Source organism: Phyllostomus hastatus, unplaced genomic scaffold (genome assembly GCF_019186645.2).
Source record: "Phyllostomus hastatus isolate PE091 unplaced genomic scaffold, TTU_PhHast_1.1 phas_contig_80, whole genome shotgun sequence".
Taxonomy (NCBI): domain Eukaryota; kingdom Metazoa; phylum Chordata; class Mammalia; order Chiroptera; family Phyllostomidae; genus Phyllostomus; species Phyllostomus hastatus.
Genome location: NW_025333960.1, coordinates 10,166,364 through 10,188,502, shown reverse-complemented (window position 1 = coordinate 10,188,502; position 22,139 = coordinate 10,166,364). Strand labels below are relative to the sequence as shown.

At 41.9% G+C, this 22,139-nt stretch overlaps 1 protein-coding gene across 3 annotated transcripts in view; it reads left to right on the top strand.

Annotated features, from left to right (window-relative positions):
• The window catches only part of PTPRM (protein tyrosine phosphatase receptor type M), an 811,120-nt gene that overhangs the window by 697,259 nt on the left and 91,722 nt on the right, over window positions 1-22,139 (top strand). For all 3 annotated transcript variants that reach the window (XM_045849822.1, XM_045849820.1, XM_045849821.1), the window contains one exon: window positions 9,788-9,875. In XM_045849822.1, the coding sequence (XP_045705778.1) occupies window positions 9,788-9,875 (88 nt within the window). The remainder of the gene's footprint in view (window positions 1-9,787; window positions 9,876-22,139) is intronic.

Sequence of the window (22,139 nt, the reverse complement as noted above, 5' to 3'; positions counted from 1 at the left end):
GCAGCTGCAAGGCTGATGTGGCCCCTGGTAAAAATGAGTTTGACACCCCTGGTCTAAAGTGACAGTGTCCAAAACCTTCAATAAGACATGTTTGGCTAAACATAAGTCAATAAAGGAGAGCAGCTGTGACTCTAATTTTGTTGTTGGTTCTAATTTTCAATAAAAATGTTTGCTTTTAAGAGTAGAAATTGAACTTTCTGACACCATAAATTGAGATGCAATTATTCTTCACTAAACTGTTAAAATACTTATTCCTTCTAAATTTTTATCTTTAATCATCATGACTTAATTCTGTAGAAAAAGCTTGGTAGTTATGCTGATAGGTTTTATAAATTAATCGGTGTCAAAAAAGAGAGTCACAAATCTCTCATTAAAATCTTTTTCTGCTACACTTACTCATTTCTAAGTCTGTAATGTCTAAAAAAGTATCATTGGCTCTTCCGTCACATTTGATGGGCTGTGATTTCTGAGGTGAGGACATTTTAAAACTACAGCTCTCCAAAAAATACTTTTGAAAGAATGCTTGATTTTTTTAAGAGAGGGGCAAGAACAAAACAACAATAACCCCACTTCTCAATATTGTATAGAATCAGTGGAGGAAAAATATAGAGCCACAGAGGAAAAAATTGAAAAGGACTATTGTCAAGGAAACAGTAACAAAAATGGCAAGCCAGTCAATAGGATTTCCTGTCATCAAAGTCTCATGCTTCAGTGTTGGAACAAGAATGGTAATTGCTGGTCCTGATGAACACTTACTGTGTGTGCACGGGGTATGTTGCACAAGTTGAGTCCCCCAGTCCTTGTGACAGCCATGTTGTCAGCAAGGACACTTGCTAAGTTTTCAAATAGGGAAGTGCCAGGTACCCAGGTATATTTTTAAAAGCTCACTCCAGGAGAAGTTTGTAAACTGGAGGGAGATAAAGCAACCAGGTAGGAAGCTACTGCAATAATGATAAATAGGAACCCAACTTTTCTGGCCACTCTCAGAAGGAAAGGAGCAGCAACATGTCTGCAAAAACACCCATTTGTTCCGTAGGTGTTTTAGGGAAGCTTTTTACCAAGGAGAAGCTCTTGTTCATCTCTAAAGATCTGGGCACATTTAGCACAAGCTCCCTGACAAATCACTCTTCCAAAGCAGGTGCAGAGGTGGAGGAAATTACAGTCCTTGAGTGGTATTAACATCTCAAACCCTGGCAATATCTGTATCTGAGGGGAAATGAAAATCGTTCTCTCTCAAATGTGGGTGGCAATCCTGGAGGTAGGACTCAACCCAGAGTGATTTACAGAAACTGCAAAGCAGTGAAATATTTCAGATATTTTCACCCACCTTTTAAATAGAGCAGCTCTCTTTTGGTACCATTTGTGACAAGCTGCTTATTGACATCACTATTTTGATATCCCATCCAATTACTGTGGCCTCCTTGGAGTTTCAGGGTAATGCAAGGTTGAAGGGCGAGTCCAAATTCCTGCATCTTTACACAGCTGGTTAATCTCGTGACACACACCGTGATCATGAGATAGGCAGCATCCACACCCAAAAGTAAACTTAGACCAAGTTTCACACAATGAATGTTAACGTGGCTGTAAATCTTTGCAATCCAGCCCCTTTACTACCCCAGTCTTCATGCATAATAAGCAGCAGAGACTCTATCAGTATCTTCTAGAAGAAGGAGTTTGCAAATGCAGCCTTTGAGTTTCAAACTGAGAAATATCCTTCTCGTGATGGATCACCCTTCGAAATCACCCTTCAGGGGCAAGTGCCAGGGAGCCAGGGACTCCCCAAAACTCTCAGCTGCCTCTGCAGCATCAGGGGGTGGGAACTTTACCATGTGTAGGGAGACAGAGGTATCTGGCCCGGAGAAGGCATCCAAAACACAAGGAGGCTGGCACTGCTGGAACTGGGGCCCTTCATCATTAAGCTCTCTTCAGGGAACAAAGGGAAGAGGAATGCCGGCCAGAAAGGGCTGACTGTCCCTGAACAGTTACTCTGCTTGACCAGCTCTCACCCCAATTATGTCAAAGTAGCCCTCTTCTTAAAGCCACTTGCTGTACATCCATCTCAACAATTCAACAGGACATTGGCCTTGTCCAGGGAAAGCGCAGCAATAGCCAGTGCTCCTCAGTGACCGTCCTCATCACTTTTCCCTCTGTCACTCAGTTAAGGAGGGCTTCTTTCTCTCTGGCCGCTTGATCAGTGGTTTGCAGACATTGTCTGCTTTGATGCACTTACGGGACATGTCACATCATAAGCAGAGCTTACTGCTGCAGCGATACATTTTTTATCACTGCAGAAAAAAGGGGGGCTTTGAAATTGGGCAAACTTGAAGAAAAGCAGGTGGACGGAGGGTCCCTCCAGAGTGCACATGGCTTCACATTCCCTGGAAAACCACTGTGCAGACAGTCATTGAGCAGGCTTATTCTATAAAATTTGGCAACCAGAAATGCTTGATGGCCTGTGACCCATGGCAAGGGTGACTTCAGAATGCCACATGTGCACAGTGCAGTACAGTGGACACAGAACCTTGTGTCCTTGGCCAGTTTTGTGGCCCAGCTCGAGGAGCACTAAGTTGAGAACTGGATGGCCTTGGTTCAGGGTCTCAGCTCCTCTGCTTATGGCTGGCATGATCTCAGGCAAGCCACTGTATGCCTTTGATCCTGAAGTTCCTTATCTGTGTAATAGGAATAAAAAGCCTGACTTGGTAGAGCATCATAAACCCCATAAGCATATATGACTCAATAGGAAGAATATGATATTGCTGCGAAAAGTCATTCATTCTCAGTAATAGTCAATAGAATAAAAAAAACATGTTCTAAAGCTTAGCCAAAACATCAAGGGGGGTGTAATGTTTCTGGGCATGAAAATACCAGGTAATTTTTTAGGCTGCAAACCTCAGTTCAGTCATCAAAAGAGCAAGAGATGTCAGGTAAAGGAAGGCAGTGTGACAACTACTGCCAAGGCCATCACCTGCCTGGATCCTGCAACATAGAAAAATTCTGCACACTTTGGAGTTGGATTAAGTTGTAATAAAACATGGCCATTTGAAGTGCTGAGGTGGATAGCAACTTTTAAAAACTATCACAATGTTCATGCCCTGGCTGGGTTGCATTGTTGGTTGGAATGTCATCCCATACACCAAAGGGTTGTGGGTTCAATTCCCAGTCAGGGAGGGTACTTACCTAGGTTGCAGGTTTGAGCCCTGGTCAGGGTGCATACAGGAAGCAGCCAATCAGTCACTGTTTCTCTGTCTCTCTCTCTGTCTCTCTCTCTCTCTCTCTCCCCCTCTCTCTCTCCCCCCTCACCCCCCTCCCTTCCTCTCTAAATAGCCTCAGGTGAGGATTTAGAAATATAAAAATGTCAGAATGTTCACATTTAGATTTTAATTTTTTTTAAGATTTTATTTATTTATTTTTAGAGAGGGAAGGGAGAGAGAAAGAGAGAGAGAGAAACATCAATGTGCGGTTGCTGGGGGCCATGGCCTGCAACCCAGGTATGTGGCCTGACTGGGAATCGAACCTGCAACACTTTGGTTCGCAGCCCGCGCTCAATCCACTGAGCTATGCCAGCCAGGGCTAGATTTTAATTTTTATAGCAGCACACGGTTTGTGTATCTAGAGTCTTGTTTTCACCCAGTCTTTGCTTCTTTTACCCTTGAAGCATCACACACTGTCGTCGGCTGCTTCCTTCCTGGACACTGGCTGACGTCAGTGACTGGTGACCACCACTGCCACTGGCCCTGAGCTTCTGGGACCACCTTCTCTTTGGCGCTCCACTCTGTGGCCCATCAGGCCATTTTAGGTGTCTTCAGTTGTTTAGTACAACAGCAATAAATAGTTTATATGGACGTAATAAAATGCAGTGCTCAGAAGAACCAGAAGAGAAGGATGAGCAAAACACAGACAGTTCAGAGGCTTTGCATGCCCCAGTGAGTTCATCTTCCTTCTTTCAGGATAAAGATTTTAGTCGTTTTGTGTGCACAGTTTTAGTCATATGAGAAAGGGAGGAAAAATTCCATTTCAGAAGCTTCTGAAAAACTTGACCCTGCACTGCCTCAAAGCACACGGCACATGTTGTAGAGGCTTGACCTGCAGCCTTTCCTTCCTGGCAGCTTTTCTGTTGAATAGAATTTTTTCCTCCTATTTTAATATTTGAGAGCTGTGGCATTTTTAATAGACTACATCATTTTGGAATAAGGTTCTCTTGAGGCAGGGAACTGAGATGTATAATTATATGCTGTGGAAAATGACGGTGGCATGAGGGGTGGGGAAGGAGGTTATTGAATCACAGAAACATGTTTCCTATTCAGAAAAAAATGACAGTGTGCAGGATGTTCGATTTCCTTCTGTTCTGTGCCCATGGAGACTGCAGCTTCCTCAAGTGAAGGAGTCATTGGTATTCACTGGAGCTTGCCTGGTTTCATTTTTATTGTTTCAGAGACTTATTACTCCTTCAGAGTTGTTCCCAGGTTTGCAGCCTTTTCTCAGTATGTATGAGCTAAGGTAGTGAGAGGAAACACTTTAATTACATTTTAAGTAGAATCAAACATAAGTATATTTATGAAAATTCTAGCAGAAGGTACAGTGAGACCATTAACTCAAATCCCCCAAATACATTAAGTGTTTTTTAATAATAAAAAGTCCATAGTTGGTGTGTTAAATTGTATCTACATATTAAAAATATGCCCTAAACACTAAATATTGACTAAATGTGCATATTATGTTTAAAACCCCTCCTATAAAAAGTGCACTGGGAGTGTGGGACACCATGGTCTGTCTCCCAAGCTTGTCCCTGTGTGGCCCGAGGATGAGAAGCCACCAGCTGCTGCATGGTGCAGTTAGCCGTGCCTCTCTCCATCATGTCTCCTCTTTCAGGGGCCTCTTTTTCAAAGCCACACCTGTGCACTGGTTGAATTTGATTTTAGTAAACTTGGTCATACTTTTGTCAAGCAAAAACTGAAAAATTAAGGAGTTAGAGATTGTTCTTGAACTTGAACATAAAAGTTTGTTTCGGGCATGGGGGATGGTAAGGAGCAGATGAGCAGAGTATCCCCAGTGGCCAGAAGTCAGTCATTGGCACATGCTCGGGGCTCAGTCTTCTGACTCCTTCCAGGAAGAGAGTTCTTTCCTTCCCAGCACTAGAAGGACTCAAAACCTGATTGGCTTTACTTCTAACAAATGTGATAGGACCGGCTCTTCTCTAGATACTTTATAAAATATGTGGCAGTTAGCTTGTTTCTGAAGAAAATTGGTTCTTAGTAAAATTCTTAATGCATTCATAAATTCTCTCTGGCCAGGTGGCTTAGTTGAAGTGTCATCCCATACACCAAAAGGTTGTGGGTTTGATTCCCGGTTAGGGGCCAGGGCACATACCTAGGTTTCAGGATCAAGCCCCACTTGGGGCTCCCATGAGAGGCAACCTATCAATGTCTCTTTCTCTCTAAAATCAGTAAGAATGTATACTTGGATGAGAAATGTTTTCAAAAAGGAGAGCATTAAGAAATTCAATGTACATAGTTTTAAAGGAACACATACAACTTTAAGTTTTCTTGAAGATAAAATAGCTAAACAGCCCAAGTGACCATCAGTAGATGAATGGATAAAAAACCTGTGGTACGTTCACACAATGGAATACTATTCAGCCATAAAAAGAAGGAAATCTTACTCTTTGCAACAGTATAGATGGACCTGAGAGTATTATGCTCAGTGAAATAGGCCAATTAGAGGGAAAAAAACCTTATGATCTCACTTCTATGTGGAATTTAATGTACAAAATAAACTAACAAAATAGAAATAGACTCATAGCTGTCAGAAGGAAGAGGGTAGGGGGACTGGGTGAAAAATGTGAAGGAATTAAGCAAAAAAATTCATCATAGATAACAGCAAAGTCATTAACAGAGGGAAAGGGGAGTAGGGGGAGGCAGGAGGTAGTAAAGCGGGGGTGAATGCTGACAGAAGGAGACATGACTTGGGTGGTGAACACACAATATAATATACAGATGAGGTATTCCAGAATTGTACACCTGAAACCTATATAATTTTATTAACCAATAAATTCAATTAAAAAAGGAAAAGAATAAGAATAGCTAAAGAACCTTTTGTTCTTTTCTAGAGAAAAGATGCCCAGGATAAAATTGTTTAAATGTGTGTTGATTTGTTTAATTTATTAAAAGATATTTAAAAGCTAAAAAGGATGTGAAATAGGACATAGTAGGATGATTGCTTAGCAAAATTACCTAATTTTCTTTCAGGCATATTTTGCTTGTAGGTTTATTAGTGACTATCTGTTTATCTTATGGTCTGCCAAAAAAAGAAAGGAGGTAGGTCACAGGGTAGTTAGAGAAGGCTCAGTCTCTTCCGCCTCCCAGGAGGACAAAGCGTGGACGTACCCCTGCCGCTCTGACATGGCACACCTGCCCAGGCCTCACAGGGGACCAGACAGGAAGTCGTGTTCTATAGCACTGATGACCCGAGTTCCTGCCCTGATTGTTATTCTTGCTTAGAATTCCCAAGCCAGGAAAGCAACCAGGGGCTCATAATGTGAAAGACCCACATGTCGTGTTACAGCTTCTCTGTATGCATAGTGGCCCCACAGCTGCAAATGAAGTTTTGTTTTCTGACTAGAAATACACACTGTTAACTTTTGTACTGTTTCAGGCACAAGAAGGAATCTAAAGTCTAAGGTATTTTGCTAGATATTTTTACAATATGCTAACAGAAATCAGTAACATTTAAAACTGGGTCCATCTTAAAAATAAAAAATGTCTAAATCTCCATATCAAAAGGAAATAAAGGCCAAATTACTCAATCCAGAAGTTCATTTTTTCTCTTTTTGGGCTCCCCATGGGCATCTTACTTATTTTCCAAGCCAAGAATAAAGGCATATGGTCTTGATCATGCAAACGTGTTTCTGGGGAGACTGGCTGTATAATTGGAAGCAGAGCTGTTCCAGAACGTGGAAGTCCCGGCCACCATGTCCACAGGGGGCCAGGAGACTATGACAGCACTAGTCGTCTGATCTTTTTCTTGGAGCAGCTCTTTCTGTTGGTTTGTTTTGCTTTTGTTTAAGAAAAAAATGCATCTTTCCACTTAAGTGACTCACATGACAACTGCGTGGGAAGATAGAGAGGCACGTGGTGACAACTTCCTCCTCTGCCGGACCTCCTGCCGTCGCTTCCCTTAAGGAGCACGTTATCTTAGGAGATAAGAAATTTTCCTATTTTGTAGAAGTAAGCAACAGCTAAACAAAGTTTACTTGACATCTTTTACATTCTTTTGTTGTACAGCTTCATTTAGAAACAAGGAGAAGCCCTCACTGACATTGGTCAGCAGATTGACTACCAGCCTGCAAACCGACAGGTCGCCAGTTAGTTCCATTCCCAGTCAGGGCACAGGCCTGGGTGGGGGCCCCAGGGCATTCCAGGGGCAACTGATCGATGTATCTCTCACATCAGTGTTTCTCTCCCTTTCTTTCTCCCACCCTTCCTCTCTACCTAAAAGTAAATAAACAAAATCTTTTCTAAAAATTAAAAAAAAGAATAGAAGCAAGGAGATATGTGATCAAGGTGTGGAAAGCAATTGTTAGCCATGTGTATTTAAGAAGGTTTAACACTGGTCTCCTTTTCACCTTCTTCATCTTTCTACCAAAAAACCAAATTCAAAAATTTTTAGATGGATAGAAAAGACTGAGGGAAATGAAATTGGTAATTACATCATGACAAACTCAAAGTAGAATTAAATTGTTATAAGGAAAGTCAAATAATAGTTATTACTCAACTATAAAATAGTCACTCATAGAATAACAAAGACACTATTCAGAAAAAGAGTATAATTTTTAAATCCCTAAAGCTATTTTTAAATGCATATTGTATAGCAGAATCAAAGTTACATGTTTCAATAAATCCCCTGATGATATAATGGTCTTGTTCTAGATGGAATTAACTAGTGTTTTAATGCTAGTATTTCTATTTACTTAATGTATTAATAATGTGAAAATGTTTTAACTTGCATTTGTCCTGTGTAGTGTTTTACCCTTCAGTTAGCAATGTGTGGTGTGGATCTATTAATATAGCTGTAGGTGTATAGTATGTGGGATCCTATTCTGCCCCCATGCTTTTTTCTAAATGATAAATACAATGTAAAAACCATTATTCTGATAAGATGGTGATGGTGATTATGACCAAGGTGCCTTACTTTAAGATGTACAGTTTAAAACTCTAACTGTCATGTTGAGCCAAGAGTGGTATTAGCTTTTTCACTCCAGCGTTATTATAAAACGGCGTGTCCTCCTGCAGCTTTGTTGGGTGGAAGTGCTGGTTCCAGTGGGACTGCTCCTTTCCAGCTGGGCTCTGCTGAAACTGTGGTGCAATGAAATCTGAAAACTGTGCATATATAGGTTTTCCAAGTACTCAGACCCCTCTCACACTTAAGCCACAGAAGGAAGGTTTTGTTTTGAGATCAAAGCCACGCAAACTGTCACCAAACACCAAAGTTGCTCATTCATTTAATAACTAATGATCGATTCCTACTGTGAAGCATGGGCTTTGTGTGAACAGAATAACGACATGCAGTCGCTGTGCTCAGGGAGGCCACGGTCGAGTGTGGAGACAGCAGGGTGTGTTTGGTCACGTCTGTGTGACGTGTGGGTGGGCAGGGCTCCCCGAGGGGTCCATGAACAGGTGAGTCCTCCCTACTGCAGCAGCACCAGAGAGCAGTTAACTAATAAGGCATAACGGGACCCATAAAAAAGGAATAATAACCAGAGACTAATCACCGAATTTTGGTAATTGGTGGAAATGACCTCAATGGCCAAACACCATAGGCAGAATGGAGATTAGGGGGATAAAAAAAGTTCCATTTCTAAAGCGAGTATTTGGAAAGCCATCTGGGGATGTTTGAGGATGTGGGTTCCTGGCCCTTTAAGCATTTCTGAATGGTGCTCATTTATCTGCTGCATCTGTATGTCTCCTTCCTCCTCTTCTCTCCTTTCCCATTTGGTGCCAACAAGTATGAGAGTAGCTGTGGCAAAGACAAGAAATCAGTTTCATAATAAATGCTTCTTGTACCATCCTTCTTCTCATTACCTTCTTATGTAGTTGACCACAGGAAGGTAAAATGGATTGTGGACTAAAGTGGAAATAAAAGTCCCAGCAGAGGGACATTTTCATTATAACTTCAACAGAAAAAAATACGTATCTGTCTAATAACATGAAGATTAAAGGCCCAGGGTATAATAATGCCAAATCCTTAAATAAATGGGCATCTAAGCTCCATTAAAAATGAAGAGAAAACTCTAGCAGAATTTATTAAAATATTTTAGCCTTGAAGTTATAAAGTCTTAGCTTACCTATTTTCACAGTTTTAACCAAAAATAACCTTCTTTCATTTAGCAATTGGAAAGAAAAATGATATTTTTATATCTCTTAGGAGAATATTGAAAAATGGTAATATAATTCATAAATTGAAAAAATATTCCATTTTCTGTGTTAAGTATTAAAGTAGGGTAGGAATGAGCCACACACCATTTTTAATGGACCATATTAACGGACTGTGCCGATGAATTGTGGGGCCACTCTTCAGCCCCGTGTGTATTTGCAGCATTTACCTGAAAGTAAACAAAGCTGAATGAAATATTTAAAATATAAAATACTTGAATAATCAATCAGTATCATTTTGTGAACATTCTTTTTCCTTCATGACCCCTGCACATTTTTTAAGACCATCCTCCACTGTTAAGGTCTATGTTTACTGCACCAAATTGTAATTCTTCCTGTCACTTTTCTCCTTCTCCCAGAGCTTCTTTGAAGGGCAGTCTGCACCATGGGACTCTGCTAAGAAAGATGAGAACAGAATGAAGAACAGATATGGGAATATCATTGCGTGTAAGTATTGACAGTATAATTGTGCTGTGGTATAGCTTTATTTCGCATCTGCTAAGATTGACCACCAGCTTCACACAGTGAGAATTTACAGTGCAATTACTGCCTTCGTTCTGCTGGAAAAGCTGGTGTCATGTTCATATTAAAGAAAGGAAAAACTACCTGAATACCCCCACTATGTCAGTGTGTCTTCTTTAGGGCTAGTTTTACTTGTAGATTTAAGGTTTGGTTAACATGGGTAATGTTAAAATGCTGAGAAAGAAAATGCACTGTAGGAGTAAACATAACAATCCTAAAGTTACCCAGCTGCTACATGGGAATAAATAGAAATAATGATATGCAGCACGCCCTACTGCAAGGAGCTCAGAGTTCTCTGCACACATTAACTCATTAATCCTCCAGACACTTGGGTTAGGTAGGTCAGTAATAGCCCCATTTTAAGGACAGGAAACTGGAACGCAGAAGTTAAATGATAGTCCCCACATCACAACACTCATTAGCAAAAGAGCTAGGATTATATCTCAGAAATTCCCAGTTCCTGTGGAACTGAATGTTACCAATCCATAATGCCTTGGACGGTTTTTAAATTGAGCCCAACCTCATTAATGTTCCATAACGATACTGAGACACGTGGTAGATTGATGAGCCTCCTGCTCCCAGGGCTGAAGTCATCCATCCCCTGCGGTAAATTGCTCTAAGTCACATGGTCTGCACCAAGTACTCACAAGGTACTAACAGAATTAATACTATTTCTAAATATATGTAAATTAAAACAAAAAAAATGTGGAAATGGGCACAGAAAGGATCTAGCTTATCATGTCTTCTTACTTACAAAAGAACAAACTTGAAAGGTTTGGATAGTCCAAGGGAGCAATGTATTAGCTTTATGGATGGTGAAAGTGCAATTAAATTTTATTTGCCTGAGTAACATTTTCTAGGAGGGCTGTGGGGATTCTGTGGCAGCACAGCACGGTGACGCTGTGGCGGGGGACAGCCTGTGTCCGTGCTCTCCAGTACAGTAGCCACTCACCAGGTGAGCACTCGAGTGTGGCTGAGGAACTAAGGAACTGAGTTTTGGTTTTTATTTTTAATTAAGGTTTTTATTTTGAGATAACTGCAGAGCTATATGTAGTTGTAAAAATAATACAGAGACAATGTATATGCATTACCCACTTTCTCCCAATGAAAACACCTTGTAACACTATATATATAGCAAAAAACATGTAGTTAATAATTGGGGTACTAATACTGATAACAGTCAAGGTACAGTGCATTCCCATCCCAAGAATCCCTGATACTGCTCTTTTATAACCACACACATTGCCTTAATCCCTAGAAACCATTAATCTCTTCCTCATTCTTATAAATTTGTCATTTCAAGCATGCTATATAAATTGTACACTATGTAGCCTTCTGGAATTGGCTAGTTTTCACTCAGCAAAATTCTCTAAAGATGTATCCAGGTTGTTGCACATATTCATTCCTTTTTTACTACTGAATAATATTCCTGTCATAGCTGTACTGTTTATTATTTTTTTACTCAAGTATAGTTGACATACAATATTATGTGACTTGCAAGTGCACAACAGAGTTATTCAACATTTTACCTTACAGAGTGATCACCCTGATAAATATAGTAATCATCCATCACTCCATAATTATTATACTACTGACTGTATTCCTTATGCTGTACCTTACATCCCCACGACTTCCTGATTTTATAACTGGAAGTTTGTACCTCTTACTCCCCTTCACCTTGCTCACCTCTCCCCCCACCCCCTTCCATCTGGCAACCATCGCTTTGTTCTCTGTATCTGTGAGTCTGTTTCTTTTTTGTTTTGTTCAATTTCTTTTGTTCTTCAGATTCCACATACAAGTGAAATCATATGATATTTGTCCTCTGTCTCACTTGTTTCACTTGGCACAATAACACTCTAGGTGCATCATATTGTTGCAGATGACAGGATTTTGTTCTTTTCATGGCTAATATTCCATTGTGTGTGTATATATATGTATATACATGTGTATACAAACATGCACCACATCTTTATCCGTTTGTCTATTGATGACGCCTATGTTGCTTTCATGTCTTGTCCATTGTGAATAATGCTGCAATGAATGTAGGAGTACAGGTATCTTTACGAATTATTGTTTTCATTTTTTTTTTCAGATAGATACCCAGATTGGAATTGCTGGGTCATGTAGTAGGTCTATCTATAGTTTTTCCAGTTAGGAACTGAGCTTTAAATTGTGTTTGATTTAGTCATTTTGCATTTAAACAGTGCATGAGTCTAGTGACTCCCAAATTGGACAGTGAAAATCTGCAGTGTATCTGTATATTTTATTTTTAAAAAAAGGGAGCAGGGTCTACACACAATATTTGTGAACCATCCTAGTTGAGCATGAGCATACCCTTTGGCCATTCATAAATCCAGACCACTGGTTTTGCAGATGACAAGTGTAACTTTGAGTATTTTGTTTGTTAGCTGAATGCTTCATTTAGTCATGTGAGAATCCTTTTTAGATAGAAGATGCTTCCCTGAGAGCTAAGGCTTAAATACCTCTCCGTGAATTCAATCAACACTGTGGAGCACCAGACACTGGCCCACACTGAGGATTCCAAGGTGATAGAGATGAAGTCCCTGCTCCCAAGACAGAGCAGACTGTGCTGTAAGAATGCTGTGACTCTAGTTCAACTCGAAGAGCACAGCTCTGTGCTGGAACTGTGTGTACAGTGCTCCCAAGGCTCAGTGAAGGAAAATGTTATTTCTTGCCAAAGAGTGATCATGGGAGGAATTAGTTGACCAGTATAGATATTCCAAGTTCCTTCATATTCTCTGGGAGCCCACTGAAGGTTTCCACTGGTAAAAAAATCCAGATTTGATGTAACGGCTTAGAGCAGGGACATCAAACTCATTTTCTCCAGGGGCCACATCAGCCTCACTGTTGCCTTCAAAGGGCTGAATGCAATTCTAGGACTGTATAAATGTAACTACTCCTTAACTAGGGGCAAGGAGCTTGGTGCTGCCACCAAGTAGAAACAGGTGCCTAGCTGGATAAAACACAGTGGAGGGCCAGATACGGCCCGTGGGCCTTGTGTTTGCCACCTGTGGCTTAGAGAATGCTTTCCCAGGAGTTCCCTCAGTTCTGTGACAAACTCTAAAGGGATTCATGGAGGTGAAGTGGGGAATTCACAGCAGCCCCTGGCCCCGCTCACACTCCAGGTGGAAGGGGATGTGGATGAGCCTTTGCCCTGAGGTTGCTATATCCTGGATGTGAGCCTGAGGCTGAGCGTGAGGCAGTGTCAGAGGGGTGTGATTTGAGGTGTGCTCAGAGATCCAGCTGGCCTCGTCCAATATAGCTTTGAGTCTGCTCCTTCCCGAGGCATAGTTTAATGCCTGCACTTGGTAGACACTTGAGAAATACTTTTGAATGATTAATGAAAACAATAAAAGCTACCATTTGCTGAGCATTTCCTATATGCTAGATACCACTCTAAGCACTTTACACATATTAACTTACTTGCTCCCTATAACAATACTGTGAAAGAGATATTGTATCTATTTTACAGTCAAGGAAATTAAGGCATAAAGAAAGTAAAAGGATTACACAGTTAAGATACAGAGACAAGATTTGAACCCAAGAGAAGCTTTTATAACCACTAACAGTTGGTCCCCACCAGCTTGCCACACTGCCTGAACTTTTTGCCATCACCGCGGTCGTCTTCACAGGCCAGCGGCAGTGATGAGAGATGACTTGAAACTTTAGCACCCTCTCTTCCCTTCCTTCATCTCCCCAGACTAACCCAAATAAATATACAAACTGAGGTAAAAACTGCACTCGCTGTTAAAAGGTAGCTTCAAGCTAAGCCCTCTAGCCCCAGACTGACCCTCATGTCCCCTGTACAGAAATTTGATAGCTACAGGGGAACCTTCTACAGTTCTTCCTTGATGTCTGTTGTCTAAGAAAGGTAATGAGGTCGGTGTCTAATCTGTAATAATTGTTCATCTATCATCACTCATTGTTACCTAGCTCAGAATGGGTGCTCAGGGGACCAGGATGTCAGAGGACATTAGGAACGGGCCAGGTGTGGGAAAGGCAGCAGCGACAGGACAGCACGGCCTGCAGCCTGGTGGTCTGGTTCTGTGGGATGGCGGCGGGCACAGCCAGCACACCGGAGTGCTGGGTAGGAAGGGGAGCCCAGGCCATATGCATGGCCTGACCTACCTCCAACACTATTGTAATAAAAATTTATACTGTATTTTTCTCATGAAGACATTTAAAACCCACAAATTCCATATAAATATAAACTACTTCAACTCTCTAAGTGTTGTCCTCATTTTCAAGTTGAGGCATGGAGCGATGACGTGACTTGCCTGTGATCACATGAATAGGTAGGAGTCCTTTTGTGACTTGGAAAATGATTTTCTGGTTTAATTATTTAGAGAAGCTTGTTTTTATAGACTCAAGTAGAGCCATCACCCTCCAGGCAAAGAGGGATTGCTTCCTTTCTGCGGAGAGTCTGCCAGCTCGCCGAGGCATTCCAGGCAGGTCTCTGCTGCAAAGTTCCGTTCAGCCTCCAGACCTTCTGCCCACCTGCCCTCCACCTGGGCCTTCTGGGGACTGGTCATACAGCTGTTTTCCACGGAAATGTTTAATCTCATTGTTCTACCTATTTCTCCTCACAGCTGGACCAAGAGTAGATCCAATAATTCATCCCCTCATCCCACAAATATCTATTGATCACTTACTGTTTGCCAGACGTGATGCTAGGCACCATGACAGAAAGATGACTGAATACAATCGGGCACCCCTCCTATCAGCACACCCAAGCGCAGCACTGGCACACTCATTCTGTGAAGGGCCGAATAATAAATAGTGTGGGCATCGCATACCTCCCACTCTCAGGTCAGCTCCTCGGCCCTGCTTTCGAAAGCCTCCATCAGTAGTACATGAATGAATGGACTTTCTACATTCCAATAAGTCTTTATTTTCACATCAAGCAAATGGCTGGTTTGAGCTCACAGGGGGAGGGCAGACCCCTCGTAGCTGTGACTCTAGGCTCCATTTCCGGGGGGTTTGCCCGGCTGTCGCCTCTGCTCCTGATCTCTGGGGCTGATTTTCCAGCTCTCACCTGCTCTCCCTTCTACCCTCCTGGGCTCAGTCCGTGTTTCTCCACCAGGTCACATCATTTCAGTGCCTCTATGGGGATAATGTCCCGAAAGAGGGAGGTAGAGGCAGACTTCTCTACCTGTTGCACTTTCCATTCTCTCAATCAGACCTCTCCACTCCCATAGCCTCCTGATGCCTTTCCCTGTGCACATGTGTGCTTTTCTTTCTCCACATATTTTAAAAATAAAAGCTGTATATCTTAAGGCACATAACATGATGATTTAATTTGCATAGTGAAATGATTACTGCAGTCGAGCTAATTAATATATCTTCTCTGCACATACCAGTAGTTGCAATTGCCGTGTGTGTGGTGAGAGTGCCTGAAATCTACTCTCTCAGCCTATTTCCAGGTTTATTCACCACAGTCATCAAGCTGCACATTAGATCTCGAGGTTTATTCACCCCATGTAACTGCAACTTTGTACCCTGTGACCAGCATCTCCCATTTCCCATACCCCAGCCCCTGGCAAAACCATTGTTCTACTCTCTGCTTCTATATATTTTATTGTTTTTAGATTCCACATGTAAGTGAGATCGTGCGCTTTTACCTTCCTATGGCTGTCTTCTTTCACTTAGCATAAGTCCTTCTAGGTTTATTCATGTTGTTGCAAATGGTTCTTTCCCTCTAGTTTGTTTTCCAGAGTCCCTTTAGAGCTGCCTGTGGTTATTAATGTGAATCTGTGTAAGTCTCTATGCTGGCATAAACTGAAGTATCACTCAGACTACCTCCCAAGCCATTATTTCTGCTTTTAAAAGAGGGTATCCTTAGATATTACTGTTGATCCACCCCAGCTAACTAGGATGAGTTTAATACCACAAACGGGTAGCAGAAATACCACTACTGTTGGCTTAATACCAGAGCTCTCTGGTGCCTTCCCTTGCCTAGTCTTCACATCAGACCACTCAGGCTGAGCGTTACTTCACTACAGAGTGGTCCCAGTCCAGTGTGAGCTTCCCAGGTGACCCTGGTGAAGCCCCTCCTGTGCTTGGAACTGCTCTGAGAACCGTCATTTGGACTGGTTCCTTTGAGATTGTCTATGTGTTTTTAGTTATGGCAGTGGAAAAAACATCCTCAGTATTGTTAGAGTTGTGGAAGGAGTTGAGGAATTAAAAATGAAAGTACTTATCTTAATCATGCTTATGTATATACCCACATCAGCTGTTTAAGTCATAGGGAAGAAGAGTGCTCTCACCATCTCCCCTGCCCCCTAAAAAAGTATGCAATTATAGAAAGAAGATTTCACTGACTGGGCCTTATCCCCAAGGCCCAGCTCCATAGCATCTGGGCCTTGGGAATAACATCACTAACTAGGATGAGCAATGGGGGGATTCAGTCAACATCTTAGAGATTCGTGATAGTGCTTTCAGAGAACATAAGAGAAACTAGTAATGATCACATTCACTGTTTTACAACAGTGTTTGAGTATAAAATGCTTTCAGTGGTGCTTAAAAACTGTTCATTGGCTTTTGCTCTTAAGTAAGTTAAACTTTCGTCTTATTTATACTATAAATTTGCTGAGCTAGCCCTTTCCAAGTATAAACTAATACCCAGTCCACCATTAGCACACCACACACACAAACATAGCCCTCCTGATACTCTCAGCAGTTTCTAATTATAATTAATTCGGAGCTTAAGACATACACCAAATCTCCCAGCTAACAGCAGCCCCTTAAATTGGGAGACCTCTTCTCCAGGAGCAGATGATTAGAGATAATAGCCAGAACCTGCAGGCCTTTCCCAGGCTCCCTTGCCCCTTTCTGTGGTCCAGTCAGCAAAGACATATGGGTCTGACATGTGCCAGGCTCCATGCCAAGTTGAAGGAAGTCTTTCAACAGATATTTATTGAGTGCCTGTTACATGCCAGGCACTATCCTAGGTGTCAAAGACAAAGCAGGACACAAAACAGAATTCTTGGCCCACATAGCACTGAACATACATGTGGGGCCAACAGTGAAACTACCACTAAGTAAACTGTATAATGTGTACAATAGGAAGTGACATGTGTAACAAAAACACAGCAGGGAAGGGAAATGGTGGCACAAAGGTTGCAGCTTTCAAATTTGTGGTCAAGGTGGGTCTCCCTGAGAGCATAAGATCCAAGCAGTACCTGATGCAAGTGAGAAAGAGAGCTGGGTGAAGGCAGAGGCCCTGAGGGATGGCCCTGTCTCAGCGGGGTGTCCCAAGGAGCCATGTCACTGGAGCAGAATGAGTGTGACCAAAGGGAGAGGTGAGAAATGTGCAGATGCTGAGGTGACCACAGTGAGTCAAAACACACTCCCTGCCCTCAGGAAACTGACATTCCCTGTGGATGGAAGGCGAAAATTAAGTGATTGTATTGGACTAAATGGCCAAACAAATAAGTGAAGTAAAGTTAAGAGCCACAAAGAAAGAGGTACATGGGACTGTGAAACCCCATAACGGCAGTTGACTTATTCAGGGGGTGTGAAGGCTTCCCTGAGGACATGAAATGGAGGACCATGTCCACTGTGAACACACTTTTCACATGAGGGAACCCTTGAGTTTGAAGAACTGAAGGAAAACCCAGGCTGGAGCTGGGAGGGGTGGGCGAGGGCAATTGGCCAGAGAGGGAGAAAGTCCAAGCCAGACCTGCAGAGCCTTCTAGGGAGGATTAAGGATTTGAGTCTTTATTAGAAGAACAAGGAAAACCTCATTAAAGGGATTTTTGAGGAGAAGAAATGAGGGTTGTTAATTAAATTTGCCTTTGGAAAACTGAGTCCAGCTATAAAGTAAAACATACTAATTGGAAGGGGATACTAGCTAAGAGATTCAGAAGCCCAGGTGAGAAGCAATGATAATGCAGACTAGAAAGAAAAGAAGTAGATGGATTCAAGAGACAAGACTGGCCAAACTGAATGGATAGGATGTGGGGTAAAGAAGTCAAGAGTCAAAGGTGTTTCTGACTTGCAGGAGGATGGATGGGTGGGTGGTTAGATGGACAGATGGATGGATGGACAGACTGTTTACTCAGATGGGTAACCCTGGAAGGGAGCCATATTTGGAGGGGAGCTCACAGGTAGGTAGGAGGTTGGTGGTAGCAGGGAAGACTTCTAAGGGGAATCTGAGGACACTGAGATGCCTTTGAAACATGCAAATCAGATGTCAAGCAGGCAGTTACATAGACTGCTCTGGAACCTAAAAGAGAAAAGTCTGGACCCAAATATAGATTAGTGAATTTGGGGCATTTAGATGTGGTTGAAGCCAGTGGCATGGTGAGATTATCTGTGCAGGGAACGTAGAGGGCATCAAGAGTCTAGAGGGGCTTTAGTGAGAGAAATACTGAAACAAAACTACCCAACACATACAAAGGAGCACTGCACCATGGAGCACAGGGCATGTCACTGCCCTCCTGGGAGACTAGGGCAGAGAAGACTATGATGTAGCAACCTGAGGCTCATTCACAAACTTAGCAAGAGCTGCTTTGAATGGAGTAGGTGAGGAGTGAGAAGACAAACAAGTGAAGACAGTGAGGATAGACAGCTTTGTTAAGGGGAAGAGAGGGACCTTCTGAGTTTTGGTTTTCATCTTGATTGGGTCCCTCCTGCCCTCCTACTCCATCTCCTTGGCTAATTGTGAGGTAGCTAAGAGGAGAGTGAAAGCTCAGCCCCACCCGATACTTTTAATCAATAACCCAGCCTTGAAGCCCCTGCTGAAGACACATTTCCAGGAGTTTGTTTTAATAGCAGCATGCTTCTCTCTGCTAATTGAGTGACTCCTACAGTTTCGCTTTTCAGGAATCTACTTCTATTATGACCCAGCTTAGGTATAAAGGCAGGTGACAGGAAGGAGGGTGACCAGAGTTTAGTTACATAAGAACAGACCATCAGGGAGAGCTTTTGGCATTAAAATTCACATGAGAGTAAGGGAGAAACAAATTGATACACAACATTTAGAAAGGCAAAAAGTAAATCTAGAAAAACCAGGCAAAACAAAAGTCAGGGTTTCTGCCAGGATTCTGAAGAATGATGAGTAAGAATCTTTGATAGAGCATCAGGTGAAAAGCAGACACAAGGCAAGACTAAATTAGGAACACCTAAACCTGACAGCAAAAATAACACTTACCACGAACTACCCACCACTATACTCAAAGGTTCCTTATTTGCTTCACACTCAGAACATTCATGGCCTGAGCACCAGGTGGGCACAAACAGGGATGTCAGGCTGGCATAGGGGTCAACAAGGGGTAAGAAACCTGGCACTCCCAAAGGTCACTCAGTTTTTCTGCATCTTGTACAACAAAACCTGTGTAGCAGCAAGAATGTAACCACAGGAAAAGCAAAACCATTATTTGAAGATTGTTTGTAATGAAAATTAATTTTGAATCTTGTCTTAGTGGGCAAATGTTACTTAGATCACTGTGATTCCAATTTACTTTAAATATGTCATCTACATGTAACAGAAAGAGTGCATAGGTAGGAGGTGAAAGATTATCCATGACACACCGCGCTTCTGCTGCTGTAGTAACATTGAATCACATGCAAGCCAGCCCGTTACCCATGTCTGCTATGTTTAATATGGAAATCTTAAAATATTTGAAGCTACTTAACGATATTTCAGAGATAATGTTACTTGAAGAAAAGGGCATAGGTAACATGTGCTTAATAAAGGGGCTTAGTGCATAGAGACCTGTTTTAAATCTCAAATTACCCCACTTCTATTGTATGAAGCAAGCATACAATCATGCATACACAAAAATACATGCATGCATGCACTCATAAATACAAACATGCATGCGCTCATGCATCATAAACACATGCACACATGGATGCAAACATGCATGGGGGAAGCACCGGCAGATTATAATTTTTCAACAGTGAGTAGTGGTTGGTTATGCTTTGTAACATGTTTTTATGTGCCTGTTCCTTACCCCCCAAAATATGATCTTGCCCTATTTCATGCTGTAAAGGCATTATTGGAAGAAATGTGAGGAATGGCAACACAGATTTTTATCACATTCCACTCATCCGTGGCTAAATAGGTTTCTTTTTTCACAATTATAAAAGCAATTCATGCACATTAAAGAAAAATGTGTACTAATGAAAAAGTGCCCAGAACCTCACCAACCAAGTTCAAACCCTGCTAATTCCTTTTGTTTCCTTCAAATCCCTTTTTTGTTCTATGCTTTGAAGTTGATGGCTTTATTTTTTTAATAAAGATAGGTCTTTTGTTTTCTTGCTGATTATAAAGTTAGCATAAGCTGTGTAGACAATGGAAGTAGCACACATAATCACAAGGACAAAAGTTAGATATCACTGCAAACCTTACCACCAGCAGAAACCCTACCCTTTCAGTTACCCACAATACACTCCTACACACACACACAAATACATAGGGCATTTCACAGGACAGATTCTCATGAGACATGCTGCTCCGTAACCTGCCCTGCTTCACTCTGCAATATGTCACTGGGATCCTTCCAGGTAAAAAAAAAGAATTACAGAGTAATTCTTTGTAATCCTTTTTAATGACCATATCATACCCTTGTTTTGTAAAACCACTGATGATCAGTGCTCTGTTGATATCATTGAATGCTTTAAACAAGGTGGGGATGGAATACATTTTGTTTCAGAAAAGAAGATCTCAGCACAGATTCACTAGAGAGGGAGGTGTCTAGAGGCAAGACTGAAACAGTCCAGGTGAGACCTGAGACTTTATCAGGTCTTGAATGAAGTCATTGGCAATAATGATACAAGCGACAGCTCACTTTCACTTAATTCTTACCGAGCACCACAATTTTATCACTGAAAGAAAAAATACCCCATAAACCTCATTTCAGTAATTCTTAAACACATCTACTAAGTACACATGAATAATGTAGGACAGTTGTCCTCTTGTAGCAACTGTAGGACCATTGCCACCTATGCCTTTATTTCATCAGGGAATGGGGACCGGCCCAGCAGAGGAACTCTGGGATGCTCTCAGTCTGCAAGTCTGTGAGACACCCTTCCCACCTTTAAAAGAGGCTTTTCCTAGGATATCTGAGGCTAGAGGGGAACACAAAGAGGTGTTCTTCAAGGGAGAGAGTGGACTCCTAATGTTTTTAAAATGTGATAAAATATATGACACATAAAACTTAACCATCGTAAGTATTTTTAGGTGTACAGTGTTATAAGTTCATCTGCATTGTTGGACAACCACCACCACCACCATCTCCATAACTTTTTTGTCTCCCCAAACTAAAACTCTGCACCCATTAAACAAGTCACTGTTCCCCCTCCTCCCAGGCTTGGCACCCACCATTCTGCTTCCTGTCTCATTATTCTAGATATCTCATCTGAAGGATATTACCATACTTGTCCTTTGTGACTCCCTTACTTCATTTAGCCTAATGTCCTCAGTGTGAGCTCTTTTATCTTTAAATAGTGAAATATTGGTACAGAGAGGGGTACATAACAACCATATACAGTTTAAGAGATTGTTGTAAAGCAACACTCATAAAACCACTAATCAAGTCCATAGCAGGACCCTTGCCAACACCCTAGAAAGCCCCAGTGAAACTCACCTGATCCCTACTTGCCCCTTCTAACGCTGGATTGGTGGCTGTCAGGACGCCCTATTCAGAGCACGGGAAGAGGAACATACTTTGTGCTCATTCGCTGTGTGTTAGGCAGGACCCCTGTGAATAGCAGTGCGGGCTGTGCTGGGATCGGGCTCTATGGCCTGGTGAAAGGTGCTCTTGCAGAAACTGAGAATGGGCACTCTGTGGTCTCTCACCACAATAGGTTATAAGCTAGTAGAATCAACTTTAAAGAAAGAGAATATACTGCTCTTCATATAAAGAAAAATAAAAACAATCTTAGTCTGCTCAAGAAATATGCTGTATGTGTGTCTGGCTCTATCATCAAGGGAGTAGAGCAATTAAATCTGGAGAAGTAGCAGCCGAGTTTTAAAAAATTGAGGGGTTAACTGAATGAATGGTAGGAGATGATGGGGAAACTCTATTTCAAAAGTGCTGTTTATGGGAGATGAGAGAGCAGCCTTGTGAGAGATTGAAGTCCCTGATGAGAACATTCCTGAACAATTTGAGAAGCCCAAGGATGGTAAATCATGGGGAATAGGTAACATTTATCCCGAAG